The 15,406-nt window shown below is 44.1% G+C and overlaps 1 protein-coding gene across 1 annotated transcript; it reads right to left on the bottom strand.

Moving 5' to 3' along the window:
* Window positions 1–282: 282 nt before the first annotated feature.
* On the bottom strand, window positions 283–13,750 carry tspan4b (tetraspanin 4b). The gene is made up of 8 exons (XM_039825930.1): window positions 13,391–13,750; window positions 9,814–9,883; window positions 6,823–7,014; window positions 5,971–6,045; window positions 5,770–5,865; window positions 5,526–5,639; window positions 2,136–2,219; window positions 283–1,058 (listed from the first exon to the last, which is right to left on the bottom strand). The coding sequence occupies exons 2-8, from the start codon at window positions 9,880–9,882 to the stop codon at window positions 990–992; spliced, it is 699 nt and encodes a 232-aa protein (XP_039681864.1). The 5' UTR covers window position 9,883; window positions 13,391–13,750; the 3' UTR covers window positions 283–989.
* Window positions 13,751–15,406: the final 1,656 nt, after the last annotated feature.

The following is a 15,406-nucleotide window of genomic DNA, read 5'->3' as shown; positions in this document are numbered from 1 at the left end:
TCTAAATCCTCATGGAGAAAGGCACTGTTGACCGGAAGTTGCAATTCCCTACTCTGTGTTCCAGAAGCAGGAAGTGTGACATAGGCCTATTTCCTTCCTTAAGAATGAATACAGCTCAGTCCAACATGGACCACACCAGTTCACAGGTGGACGCGCCACATGTCTGACTATATAAACAAAGCATAACTCTATAAAGGCATGCTCTATTTCTCACCTCACATGTATTCAACAAGCCAGTTCTGGTAGCAGGTTTAGAGTCTTAGGAGAGGCAAAACGTATATGTTGTTTTTTTTAAACAGTTTTATTTAATAAGAAAAAATAAGCTTCGGACTTGACTCTGAAATCCAAGCATGCACTAAAAGCCGCCTCAGTCTCAATAATACATAGTGGAATATGATCTTACTGCTTTTTGCTATAACACAAAATGTTACAGTATAAAAAGAGACAGCGTTAAAACTCGTGTGCTAAATTTGGACAATTAAAGAATAAGCGTTACCATAGGGATATTTTTGAAAATAACTGCTGTGATGATTAGAGAAAAAGGAGAGCACTGTACAGCCACTGGACATTTCACTGCATGGTTAATAATGAGCGCGCAGGATAGGAAGAAAAGTACAAGGCTTTATGATGGTTAACAAAGTGAACTAAGTGCTACGTAAAAAGCTGTATCCCTCAGGTTACTCTCCAGGAGCAATGCATTAAGGGTGTTGTAGTCTGGAGGCTGATGGATCCTAGTGGTACAGTGAACCTTACTGATGGGACATAAAGCGTGTTAAACTGTGATCACATCTAATGTGGTCTGGTACTAGCGCACTGTCCACCGTGCCCGCTGATGAGTTCCGTAGTGTTACAGTAGTGTTTGGGCATTTAAAAGGTCCCCCCCCCCCCCCCCTGTGGAGCACCAGTCTGGGTGGAGGTGTGTTGGGATCCCAGAGGAGTCCGGGATCAGCACTCAGCCATGGGAGCCAGGGGAACCGGCTGGTCTGCAGTCAGTCCACGTGCTTCTCCGCGCACAGAATCTGACAGTACATCAGCATGGAGAACACCAGGGCCAAGATCTGACAGATAACAGGGGGGGGAAAAAGCTCATTATTATTATTATTATTATTATTATTATTATTATTCAAGTCGCTGTTGATAAATGCATTTAGTCTGTCAGCTCCTGTGTCTCAGACAAAGGCGCTCTGACGAGTTCGACATTCTGTGGTGGAAATGGCTATTTCAAACCGGATCAAATTCAAAAAAACAGCTCCGGCGGCTTTTATTGTGCACCACGATCTTAAAAATGTGTTCCTTTTCGGGATTTGTTCCTTTTCGTTTCCAAGTTGATGTCGTCTTCCGAACGCACCTGCGCAGAAGAAGTTTCGAATGTGCGAGTTGTTTCTTCCAAAAAACAATAAAAAGATTACGCACTATAATAAAAGTGCAAAGTCACATCGTGTAGACTTTATTGTTCACAGATGGCTACTGCGTTGTCTTTGATCGATGATCATTTCGAGGTGTTCTGCGTTTTAGGAGAATTATCTGTAAATAAAAAACTGCAATACTTGTTTTACCTAGACAGTTTTGTCAAAACTAACTTTTCAAAAGACATTTGAACAATAATTTGGCCCTGCTGCGGTACTGTAACTCTGAGGACAATGGTGATTTCGGGGCTGTTTCACGTTAAACGAGGATCTTCCTGTTTAACTAAAAGGTCTATCTCTGTAGGGATCCTTTCCATGATGTTGTCAGACATTTAGAATAATAATCTGAGCCTGTCAGTTGGAGAAAAAAAAAAACTGAACTTTTAGTGGACGCTAAGTGACGCTGAACATTTGTCCTGTAGGGTTACAGTGCAGCTCGTTTGTGTGAAAAGACACAGCGAGAGGGTCAAAGTGGTTAGCATTGCTAAGCCTCTGTCCTGATTGACAGGTCCTAAAGCATCCCCTGCTTTATCGTCGATTATTTAAAATAAACGGGACCATCATTTGCAAAGCACTGGCTTCACTGTTCAGACACAGAACCTACATCCGTTATTTTTGACAGCTTAAAAACAATGTGATTTTTTTTTCATATTGTGCTGGTTGCCGAGGCTTTATGGAGCCCGGGAAATGGGGAAACACATGTTGAGGTCAGAGAGGGTTTCAACTGACCTGCACAACACCAATACAGCCTCCAAACACCAGCACTGAGGGGATGTTGTCCAGCAGCCACCGCCTGGCCTTCTGATAGCACGGCTGCAGAGGACACACAGAGACAGACGCAGACAGAGACAGACACGAGACAGACAGAGACACAGACACAGAGACAGACAGACACAGTCACAAAGACACAGAGACAGACACGAGACACAGACACAGAGACGAGACATACACACAGTCACAGAGACACACTCAGAGAGACAAACAGAGACAGACAGTGACAGACAGACAGAGGCAGAAAGAGACAGTGACAGACAGAGAGAGACAGAGGCAGACAGTGACAGAGACAGAGACAGTGACAGACAGGGGCAGACAGACACAGTGACAGACCGCAGACAGTGACAGACAGAGACAGAGGCAGACAGTGACAGACAGAGAGAGACAGTGACAGAGACAGTGACAGACAGAGGCAGAGGCAGACAGTGACAGACAGAGAGAGACAGTGACAGAGACAGTGACAGACAGAGGCAGACAGTGACAGACAGAGAGAGACAGTGACAGAGACAGTGACAGACAGAGGCAGACAGTGACAGACAGAGACAGAGGCAGACAGTGACAGACAGAGAGAGACAGTGACAGACAGAGGCAGACAGTGACAGACAGAGACATTGACAGACAGAGACAGAGACAGTGACAGACAGAGACAGAGTCAGACAGTGACAGAGACAGTGACAGACAGAGACAGACACAGTGACAGACGGCAGACAGTGACAGACAGACACAGTGACAGACAGAGACAGACAGTGACAGGGACAGACAGTGATAGACAGAGACAGACAGGGACAGACAGAGACAGACAGTGACAGGGACAGACAGACAGTGACAGGGACAGACAGGGACAGACAGTGACAGACAGAGACAGACAGGGACAGACAGAGGCAGGGTGAGGGAGGGCAGGCACAGCCATCTGAATGACAACGCTCACAGAGTTCCATAAGGGACAAATCAAAAGTGACCCCGAACACACTGAGGAGCTGGATTTCAAAGATCCTCGAATCTAGTTTGACAACTTTCTTTGTTTGCCAGGACTTGTTCTGGCCATCGTTCCTATCAGCAACACCGACGCTGACCTGGGAACACAGCTCCACTCAGCTCAGACATCTCATCTGTTAGAGGGAATGAAGAAGGCCTAAAAATGCTTCCCCAAAACTGTGTTCAACAGAATGTGGATACGTGCGTCTGACGGCCTGACTGCTCCCGTTTCTGTTAATGTCATCGTGTTCCCCAGACTCAAACCTAAAAACACTTCCTGAGAAGTCTGACCTAAATGCTGCGTACGAGATATTTTAAACTTCCTAATTCTTTCATAACTGAATCTGAATCTGTTCCAGACGGGTGAGGGTATCTTGTATATTGTTTTTCACACATGAGGAATGGGAGGAATCTTTCTTTCCTAAGTTTTCTCTTACAGTCCCATCGAAGTTCTCTGACTGAAAAGGCCCACGCCGGACTGTTCCTGCATATTTCAGTACATTAGGTTCTACAAATCACGTGGTTTACATTCCCTGCTGACACGTTGTGTCGCCGTGGAGATTTTCAGCCAGCTTTAGGTCGGAGTGCATTTCAGTGCTGCGTGAAATTCAACTTGCAGACACCTTGTTTGAGTCAGTGATCATACTGTGTAGTGTAACTTTTTCTTTTAAAGGTCCCATGGCATTTCACTTTATGAGGTTTTTTAACATTAATATGAGTTCCCCCCCCCCAGCCTGCCTATGGTCCCCCAGTGGCTAGAAATGGTGATAGGTGTAAACCGAGCCCTGGGTATCCTGCTCTGCCTTTGAGGAAATGAAAGCTCAGATGGGCCGATCTGGAATCTTCCCTTTATGATGTCATAAGGGGAAAGGTTACCTCCCCTTTCTCTGCTTTGCCCGCCCAGAGAATTTGGCCCACCCATGAGAGAGCGACATCATCACTTGCAAACGAGCAAAGTGGCAGTTGGTCAAGGCCACACCCCCACCCTCCACCTTGCCCCCACTCTCTCCTCCTCAATAGCATTTAAAGCTACAGACACAGAAATGGCACATCCTAAGGAAAGCTCATTGTGGGACTGGCTCTAGTGGCTTAGGGGACCACTAAGGTCTATATAAAAGAGACTTCAGATACAGTATTAGGGGACCACTAAGGTCTATATAAAAGAGACTTCAGATACAGTATTAGGGGACCACTAAGGTCTATATAAAAGAGACTTCAGATACAGTATTAGGGGACCACTAAGGTCTATATAAAAGAGACTTCAGATACAGTATTAGGGGACCACTAAGGTCTATATAAAAGAGACTTCAGATACAGTATTAGGGGACCACTAAGGCCTATATAAAAGAGACTTCAGATACAGTATTAGGGGACCACTAAGGTCTATATAAAAGAGACTTCAGATACAGTATTAGGGGACCACTAAGGTGTATATAAAAGAGACTTCAGATACAGTATTAGGGGACCACTAAGGTCTATATAAAAGAGACTTCAGATACAGTATTAGGGGACCACAAAGGTCTATATAAAAGAGACTTCAGATACAGTATTAGGGGACCACTAAGGTCTATATAAAAGAGACTTCAGATACAGTATTAGGGGACCACTAAGGTCTAGATAAAAGAGACTTCAGATACAGTATTAGGGGACCACTAAGGTCTATATAAAAGAGACTTCAGATACAGTATTAGGGGACCACTAAGGTCTATATAAAAGAGACTTCAGATACAGTATTAGGGGACCACTAAGGCCTATATAAAAGCATCCAAAAAGCAGCATGTCATGGGACCTTTAACAATAATCATTCTGCTTTTCTGTAAAACCTACAACATAGTGGCTAGGAACAAAAAGTGTACTATCCAGAAGAGTATTGAAGAGTAAATACACATTGAGCCATTAGAAGAATAGAATAGTTTGAAGCCAGTTATTGCTGCGTTGAAACACACACACACACACACACACACACACGCTCCCGGGTGACTGTTGGGAAAGCTATGCACGTGCACCCCTCCCAGGGCCCTTATGGCTCTGTTTTACTGAACACCTGACATGTAGCTGTGGGTTCAAATACAGATAAACACTACTAAACCAGCTCACATCGTGTCCCAGGTGTGGATACCAATAAGAGCCAGATCGAGTGCCGAGTACAGCACAGATCCCAGACCAGCAGCCATCACTGCTTTACACTGCTTTTATTTGTATATTATATTTGTTGATAGCTGTTCTTTAATAGAGAATAATTCTACCACCCTTGCTTTGAAGCAGGAGCCACTAGTAATTGGAAAATAATGGGAGCAACTTTGCCACAAATACTATATTTGATACATAGAAAGAAATTATATATATATAACCCAATCCAAGCCAACCAACCTCACTCCATCCGTCCACACACTGCTCTGTCCCCACAGAGCAGCAGGAGGAGGGCAGCGTTCCATTCAGCACATCATACCAGTCCGTTTTGTTAGTTACTCCACAGCATTTGAACTGGGACAAAAAAAGAGAGACAGGAAGATAAAAAAAACAAACAGATTAAAGTAATGCCACTCAACTGCAGTCTTCTGTCTCATATCGAAGCAACATAACAAGCCATGCGTCGTCTGCCGACAGCGCTCACCATTTTCTGGACATTGTCCCAGGATTGCTTCAGTCCAGGTTCGGATTCATAAATCTTCATCCCTTCCTTCAATTCACCTTGTGCTTTGGAATCCAGCTGACAAAGAGAAAGAAAGAAAGCGCACCCATTCCTGACTGTTCTGGTTGGAGCGTGTGTGTGTGTGTGTCATGTGTGCGTTGCGTTGGTACACGGAGGGCTCACCTTGTCGTGGAAGATCTGTATCACCAACACGAGGGTGACTTCTGTCAGGACCAGGAGCAGCAGGATCACAAAGAACTGCAGAGCAGAGAAGACGTCAGTGTGTACACACACCTGCGTGATCCCAACTGCCCACCTCCCTGGTGGCCCCCCCAATCCACTGGGCTAGAGTGCTGTCAATCTGACAGATTAGATTTCCTATTGGATCAGAGTACTGTCACTTTGCTCAAAGTTTGCTGCCTGTTCAACCAATCGCTGCCGTTCCATTTGGTGAATGGATATCTACTTTAAACACACATTGTATGGCAACTGTGTACTTTGTGGAAAACTTTGAGGCCAGTATAGAAGTAGAACCATATTGAATTCGCTATATAAATTGTGTATTGCACTTTCTGTTCTGTTTCTGTTATCTGTAAACCGTGTACAGCCTGTAGTGCGATTTTCAAAAATCCAACACTCCCTGTTCAGATGCACCAATCAGGGCCAGGGGGGGTGTCTAACTGCATGTCAATCACTGCTCAGGCACACACATTCATTCTCCCTTGTGGGGGAAGGGGCTTAGGAGACTGTTTTGGGCTTTAACAGAAAGGGGGGAGGGACTGAGAAGTTGTCGATGTTAAAATTTTTTGGTTAAGTCCTGGATCTTCCCAATCCTACCTACAGCACCTTTAAGAGCCCATAGAAAATGTGTTTTGTATTTGGATACACAATTTGTTGAGAGTAAAAACAAGTGAAATTAATAATGAATGTGATGTGTTTTATTAAGCAAAAGGACATTACGTTGTTCTATTCTATCCAAAATATATAGATATATATACGCTCCTGGAATGTGATTGCGCTCAGATCATCTCTCACCATGAACAGCAGGCAGCGCTGCTCTTTGAGAGCTCCCAGACAGCCCAGGAAGCCCGTCACCATGGTGATGCCGCCGGCGACCAGCAGCAGATTGGCGGCTGAGAGCGACGGGAAGGACAGGGGGAGGGAGGAGAACTCGGCCTGCGTGAAGGACAACCAGACTCCGATGCCAAACAAGCCGCATCCTCCTAGCTTCACAGGAAACACTAACGTCAAGCCGGCGTCAGAAACAGCTTTCATCACAACGCAACACACAGCTTATAGTGGCAGAGTGGGAGGGACATAAGGGTTTAAAAACACAGGGCTTTTAAGAAGTTAAGGGGAGAACACAAGACTTTCACCCAGTTAAACGGGTGTTCGTGTCCCAGGGAGCGCTTTGCTATAAAGCACCATCTTTGTTATATTCTTAACTAGTCGTTGGGTGTCGTCACTGCATGACGCTCTCTTTTTGACGGCTAAATCGATCTGTAACGGCCTCTGAATGGACCTCGCGGTGCTCTGTACCCGACTCACAGTCACCTTTTCTCCGCTAAACTTCACTTAGGAAGTATGTCTGTCTGATCGGGTGGAGAGGGCGGCGAGGTTGTTGTGTTTTTAGCGGTTGCTACTAAGACGAAAAAGATGTATCTGTCAGTCGGGTACAGAGCTCCGCGTTAGCACGGGCTTCTATGACTGTCAACATAGCCAGCATCTAACGTTAGCTACTCCGCTGTGCTGTGGAGTAATGTCTGGCTATGTGAGACTAGCATCTAACGTTAGCTACTCCGCTGTGCTGTGGAGTAATGTCTGGCTATGTGAGACTAGCATCTAACGTTAGCTACTCCGCTGTGCTGTGGAGTAATGTCTGGCTATGTGAGACTAGCATCTAACGTTAGCTACTCCGCTGTGCTGTGGAGTAATGTCTGGCTGTGTGAGACTAGCGTCTAGCAACATTGTTGTTGGATGCTGCGGTCTCAACCTGGCAACCTCTGTGAACTTCGAGTCTGGGGAGGAGGGGTCGAAGGGTGGGGACGACTCTCTCCAGTATTTATGGTGCGTTCTTTTTGTCCACCGAAGTCGTTTTACGAGTCGTTTTCCGGAGTTACGACCCGGAAGTTGCAAAAAGAACGCCCCCGAGGTCGTATTTACGACTCGTCAAGTCGTCTGAACTCAGAGACATTGTGGTTTTCTACAATTTTAAGCACTTTTGTCTTTGTTGTAACCAAATGAAGAAGTCGTACACATAGCGCTGTATACTGCTACCTATAGGCATGTCGCTACAGTCTTATTAGGAGTTAAACATAGCGCTGTATACTGCTACCTATAGGCATGTCGCTACAGTCTTATTAGGAGTTAAACATAGCGCTGTATACTGCTACCTATAGGCATGTCGCTACAGTCTTATTAGGAGTTAAACATAGCACTGTATACTGCTACCTATAGGCATGTCTCTACAGTCTTATTAGGAGTTAAACATAGCACTGTATACTGCTACCTATAGGCATGTCTCTACAGTCTTATTAGGAGTTAAACATAGCACTGTATACTGCTACCTATAGACATGTCTCTACAGTCTTATTAGGAGTTAAACATAGCGCTGTATACTGCTACCTATAGGCATGTCGCTACAGTCTTTTTAGGAGTTAAACATAGCGCTGTATACTGCTACCTATAGGCATGTCTCTACAGTCTTATTAGGAGTTAAACATAGCACTGTATACTGCTACCTATAGGCATGTCTCTACAGTCTTATTAGGAGTTAAACATAGCCTGTATACTGCTACCTATAGGCATGTCTCTACAGTCTTATTAGGAGTTAAACATAGCGCTGTATACTGCTACCTATAGGCATGTCTCTACAGTCTTATTAGGAGTTAAACATAGCGCTGTATACTGCTACCTATAGGCATGTCTCTACAGTCTTATTAGGAGTTAAACATAGCGCTGTATACTGCTACCTATAGGCATGTCGCTACAGTCTTATTAGGAGTTAAACATAGCGCTGTATACTGCTACCTATAGGCATGTCTCTACAGTCTTATTAGGAGTTCAATACCGCCTGATTAGTTATTTTGTAGCTTGTGCAGCTGAAATTGGCCGAGTCTTGAGCAGAAAGCAGAGCAGTAGCCTAACGTTAACGTTAATCAAAACGTAATTTTCATGTATCAAACTGTGAAATATATGTGTGCAATATGTCAATAACTGGGTGAATAGAATGCTAAATTTTACTAAAAATGTTACAAAAATCCATCTTTTCTCCGACTCGTAATATTGTGTGACAAAAAGAATGCAACAACCCCGCGGTTATTCGTTTTTCGACACGGATGTGACGTCACGCCCGAGCTACTAGTCGCGATTACAAGACAAAAAGAACGCACCATTAGAATTTGGACTGCAGTAACTCTTTTAAACACTAGCTGTCAGTCTATACATATTGCACCTTTAACTCTCCACTCTTTAATACATGTGAGGCACATAACTGGTAAGAGGCCACAGCCAAATCTCAGACTGTATGTGGGTGGTTGACGTTTTAGGCTGAATAAAAGTTTTTGGGGTCACACCATATGATATCGATTTTGGGACAAAATCTTTTTGTTCAGGGCTGATTCAAAATATTATGCCTGGACTTTTAAAACAGCAGACTTACACGTAGACGTGTGGTATTAATATGTACTTAAATAAGGGGAAAATATATAAATTTTATTGGTTTTCTTCAAAATCAAACTTTTTGAAATGGGCTTGGGACAGTCACGCCATATGAGCTTTACCTTATTTGGCTGAAAATTGTGAAAAACAGGAATATGACTGGCATGAATGGTCTTTATGTTAATATAAAACAGCGTTTTCTGAACAATATAACCACATTTAATTGCAGATTAGACATTTCTTTACTTCTGTTTGACACTTGGGACCTCCAAAAGGCCATGTCACGTCAACCACCCATGTACGTTTTGGAAAATGTGAAGTGAATAAAGGCATATGACAGCAGCTCGGGACGGAGCAGATACTAACCCAGAAGATGAGGTTAAAGACGAACATCAGATATTTGACACAGCACAAACACCTCCGAGACACTGACATCCTGCAGGGAGACAGGGGGGTGGGGGGGACACAGAGCAGGAGAAGATGTTCAAACAACGCTTCATGTCACCAGTAGCTGTTGGGGGTTACTATGGTTACATAACGAACACAACTATGCACTGTGTTGCAGTACAGGTACTGCATACTGTGTACATCAGTAGTATGCAGTATGACACTGTTACATGGATTTATTCTGCAGTATGCTAGGCCAGGCGGAGCCTTTAAACAGGCTCTTACTGTAAAGCACTGGACTAAAATGAACTCACACCACTATTGCGCTAAAAAAATCGCCCAAAAAAAATGTATCTATCACTATCGCCCAAGAAATGAAAATGACGAACGCGTCACGTGGGTCTGGCTTCTCCCGAATTTTAAAGCCGACCATGAATGAGCCGCCGACCATGGCGGCTCATTCGGAATACGATCTCGTATTTTACGAAAATATTTCAGCGAAACGTGTTTCTGAAAACATTTTAAGCGAGAAACAGGCCGTGCAGTTGCTGAGTCTGTCTGTTTGTTTTTTTTGATCGACGAAGGTCAGTTTGAAAGATTTTCGTCAGATTTTGAAGGGGCGCTCGTCACGCTCATCCCGCTCATCCTGCTCATCCCGCTCATCCTGCTCATCCCGCTCATCCTGCTCATCCCGCTCATCCCGCTCATCCTGCTCATCCCGCTCATCCTGCTCATCCTGCTCATCCCGCTCGTCATTTCCGGTAAGTGTTTTAACATGAGCGCACCGATTCGCTAGTCAGGGGCTAGCACTCCACCAATCAGATTGGTCATTGAGTCCGACTGCCAACTGGCCGATTCAACAAGTCAAATTGGCCAAAATGAACGCCGACGGCTCCTCCGGCTGACGACGGCACGGAACACACCGAACCGACTCGAGTCACCGACCTCGCCAGACTGTCCGTCGGCCGCTAATCGGGTTGGCGGTTTATATTTTTATGTACACGTGCGCTGTATACGCGCCCAGAGACAACAGATGGAAATTAACATTGTGATATATCTGGTGCAATACATTTACTGTACACTGTCCCTGTTTGAAATAAACCAATACATGCTTTACTGTTTCCCCTTAAAGTGGCTATATGTAACTTTCAGTCTGTGTTGATTAATAGACTGTTGAAATTAATTTTACAGTCAATGGTTCAGCCCCGAAAAAAAAACGTAGCGACACGATTGTTTAAACTGAAACGGGGGGGTGTTGAACACCCTGCTGGGTGCGCTCTGCCTTTTTTATTACCACGAGTTTAAAGACACGTCTAGGTGCTGATTGGCTATCACCTGCGACACAGCCAATAAACCAGAGACACGCCCACCAAACCATGGGAAAACATGTCGTCGTTCAACGCGGAAACCGTGGCAACACGGTGCACCACGGAGACTATTAACAGTCTACGCGGTGCACACCGTTACGAGATTGAACGTGCCCCAGCTCTACGGTCACACATTCTGACGGGTCACAGATTACAGCGCAACACCTGAAGAGCCGGTGTTATTGTGTCCAGCCAGGTAAAAGGTAGCAGGAGATTTCTTTATATAGGCCCAATTGTATTTTTATTTGATTTTAGAAGTTATCTGCTGCAGTTATGACCTATACTGGGGCAGGTGGAGACAATTACGGGATTGTAAATGATTCCAAACCCACCCTGAATTGGCCCTCAGGTGTGTAACGTGACTATTTCATTCATAAAATAACTTCAGTAGCCGACATTAAATGACGTCCTCCTTCCGTTTAGCGCGGTCGTTTTGTTCTTTTCAGTCCGTGTTCGTGTTGGCCTACTTTTTATCTTTTCCCTTGTCCACCTGTACTTGTGTAAAGCGTCCGTGGGTTTCATGAAAAGCGCCATATTAATCTAAGTTATTACTACGTTGGTTGCTACCATAGATATATCTATGGGTTGCTACAACAATCTCTTAATGCTTTGGCTCGTGGCAGAGTGACCGTGATACCTGGTTTAGCTCCCGATACATCCAAAGTAGGCTAAGTTAGCGTATGCAACACTACCTTATTCTCTAATTGGAAACGAATAAGTTTCTGTCTGAGCAAGGTCTTGGAAAGAAAAGACCTTTATGACAGCAGGTGGGGTAAAAACATTACCACTTTAGTCCAGACCGGCTGCTGGAATCAGCCCATAGACTGTAACAGTCTATGGGCTGAACCATAGACTGTAAAAAAGAATGGTAACACTTTACTTTAAGTTTTCTACATAAGAGTGACATGACACTGTCATGAATACATGACACTCACATGACACTGTCATGAATACATGACACTCACATGACACTGTCATGACACAGTCATGACACATGAACCCTAACCCAAACCCTAACCATAACATAACCATAACGTGTCATGACAAAACCAAATGACACCTACTAAAAAAGAGTTATGTCATAAACGTTTATGACTTGTTTATAATGTTTTATGACACGTTCATGACAGTGTCATGTCAGTCTTATGTAGAAAAGTTGTAAAAAAGTGTAACCAAAAGAATTATATGTCTATATATCTCATATTTACAGTCTATGTGCTGAACGTGGCCCTGGTCTGACTTCGCGGGTAAAATCGGACCATGGCAAAGGCATTTATAATAAATCGTGGTGTGTGTGTATATGTGTGTGTGTGTGTGTGTGTGTGGTGTTCCCTGCTCTGTTAGTCACATGGTACTTCTACAGTTGACGACTTCAGATTCCTGTTCTCTTCGCAAAGGACGGAATCATGTTAGGAAGAAGTGACTTTCCAGCCACCATGGATAGGAGGAGGACTAACTCTGATGCTGGTCCACTAGTTCTGAACGTCACCCATCAATCACCTTGTTTTAAAAACCCTTTATGAATGTACATGTGTGTGTGTTTGTGTGTTTGTGTACGTGCGAGCGTTCTCAGTGTAAGTGGGATTCGTCCCTGACTAAGTGGACCCCGCACAGGAAGTCGGTCTGCTGACAGGAAGGAAGCGCCCTCCTCTCCTCTCAGCGGACCGAATTATACTGCTCGAAGGGATTTCCCACGACCACAGCAAACTCCCAACTCGTACACAGCACGCTCACTTTGTCCCTTTCCACGCCAGTGCATGTGAATAGTCAGAGGGCATGATGGGATTAGCTACAGTAATTCATCTAAACCAGAAAGAACCTTCACACAGCACAGTATCCCATCAGCCACCACTGCTGTAGTAAATGTTTGGCTATGGTCTCATCCGGTTTCCATGGTCCTGACAGAAAGCCTGTCTTTATTGGAAGAAACGTATCTAAATACACTATTAATTCCCCAATGTCTTATACCAGCACAATTCGTATTACTATTATTTTTGTACATACAGTATAGTTCCATTTTGATGCATGTAAACTATATACCAACATGGTAGTGGTTATGCAGTGGTTATCATTTCAACATGCTGAGTTCTGAACACGTTACTTAATAAAACTGTTAAAGTTTCCGGTGTCCAGATTTATTATTGGTGCATTTTATATAAATAAATAAGAATAAAATAAATAGTCTTTACCTGAAGGTGAATTTCAGTTCTTCCAAATCTTGTCTTTGTAACCCTTCTCCCGGTAACTCCTTTTACTTTTCCTTATCAGATCTCCTTTTCCCCCCCTCGGCTCCTGAACCAGCCAGAACCAACCCTTTCCTTTTTTCTTCTCTTCCTCTTGTTCTTCTTTCACTGGTGTGTCTCCCCCGCTTTTCCCCACCAATTAGTTCGTCCTCTTCCACGATTCGGAACTTCAGATTGACTGAATGTTATTTCCCATATGGAAGCTTTTCCTCTTCTTTTTTGGTTCCCTTTTGTCACCAGAACTGCACCTCGCGCTCTCTCTCTCTCTCTCTCTCTCTCTCTCTCTCCCCCTCCACAATCACTTCCAGATGTGTGTTGTTGTTGCCGTCCCTCTCTGTGTTCCTGCCCTTGCCGGGTTTTTTTTTTTTTTTTTTTCCTGTTCCTTGCCCCTCCTCCAGCCCACAGCCTGTCTCATGTATTACACTTTCTTGTCTTTGTCCCAGGATTTTTTGGGGTCACTCTCCTGTTTCTTTTGGTCTCAGTGATGTTGTCTTCCATTTCTGTGCAAACACAAACACACACACACTCACACGGATGCACACACAAGAACGTACGCTTCCTTTCCCCATTTACTTCACAAACTGCCGACCCTTTCCGAAGCGCACTGCTGCGTTTCAGAGTTTGAAAAGTTTCAAGCGAGCCACCTGTTCCGGTTCCTCTTACTGTACAACACGAACACAAACTCGCAGAGAATAAAACCGTCATAGTGAACGTAGCTTTTCATGTGCTTGTTGGATGTCAAAATTATCACTGAATAGCGATGCACAAGTGCAGAATGACTTAACACTCTGAAAAGTGTCTCCCCGAGCAGTGACTTGCTCAGGGAGACACTTTGACATGCAGACAGGAGGAGCCGGGGATCGAACCGCCGACCTTGTTAACCCTTGTGTTGTCATCGGGTCAAATTTGAATGTCTATATCTCAGAAATCTGGGTTTCTTTTTAACTACCTAATTTGAACATGGCTGGATGATTCCATACGTCGCGCTTCGCGTGTACGACAAAAGATCCGATCTCTACTTTCATTGAATTTTGGGTGCTTTATTCAATTTTTTTAGCATTTGGAAAAAAAAAAAAAACGTTGAAATGTTTCGGAACAGTATCCTCGCTGAACGTTGACCCTTCTGTGATTATCCTTCCTTTAATATTGGTCGAAATAATTGATCATTTCTGCTTCTTTAACTCAAGAATTAGGCATAGTTTCCTATAAATGAGGTTTTTAAATTGACCATGAATTCCAAAAAGAAGTGTGAAACCATAGTGGTAGTAAGTTGGTGTTAGTGGTGTTTATACATCGTAGCGAAAAGAAGCATTAAACGTAAAAATTTCTTTTAAAAAGTGCCAAAAACATTGAAAAAGGCGCCAAAAGTGTCGAAAAAAAAAGAGACCAAAACATCAGAAAAAGTGTTGATTGGTTGGTGTACTTACAAACTTTCCAATCCATCGTTTTATGAGAGCATAACCTATTTGTACTACTTGTAGACGTTTGGTATCATTTCGGGCATTATTAGTGGGGTAACTTACAAGATACAAACGTGGGTCCGTTAGCCCCTGCTCTAAGCTATTCAGCTGATAACGCTACGCTACGCTAACTCTCCCAATGTTCGACCCAGGTGAAAAAAGCTTCTGGGGGGGTGTTTGGCTCGAGGTCATGGTGCAAAGGACCCTAGGGTGAATTACTCCAAACCATCACTTTAAGGATCAGGCAGACACAGAACGCTGTTGATGCAACGTGACATCATGACTTTGCGTAAACATACAGTACATACACCACTTTCCTAAAGCCAGGTGGCGTGTTATCTGAACGCATTTTGAGCTATCCGCGTGTATGTCTACGCTGTATACAGCGGACGGCAGCCTGCAACTTCACAGTGTAAACATACACGCCACTTTCTAAAGCCACGTGGCGTGTTATCGCGAGGCTACGTGTTACCGCGAGGCTACGGTTGGGTTTAGGAAACTT

This window comes from Perca fluviatilis, chromosome 15, assembly GCF_010015445.1.
Source record: "Perca fluviatilis chromosome 15, GENO_Pfluv_1.0, whole genome shotgun sequence".
NCBI lineage: Eukaryota > Metazoa > Chordata > Actinopteri > Perciformes > Percidae > Perca > Perca fluviatilis.
The sequence above is the reverse complement of the archived record's forward strand: the minus strand, read 5'-3'. Positions and strand labels throughout refer to the sequence as shown.

What these genes read in the sequence shown, in the direction of transcription:
- tspan4b (XM_039825930.1), bottom strand. Translation starts at nt 9,882, where the DNA reads ATGTCAGTGTCTCGGAGGTGTTTGTGCTGTGTCAAATATCTGATGTTC. An exon ending in GGGACAATGTCCAGAAAATG is followed by an intron (nt 5,640 to 5,769) that starts GTGAGCGCTGTC and finishes TTTTTGTCCCAG; the next exon opens with TTCAAATGCTGTGGAGTAAC. An exon ending in GTGTGGACGGATGGAGTGAG is followed by an intron (nt 2,220 to 5,525) that starts GTTGGTTGGCTT and finishes TGTCCTCTGCAG; the next exon opens with CCGTGCTATCAGAAGGCCAG.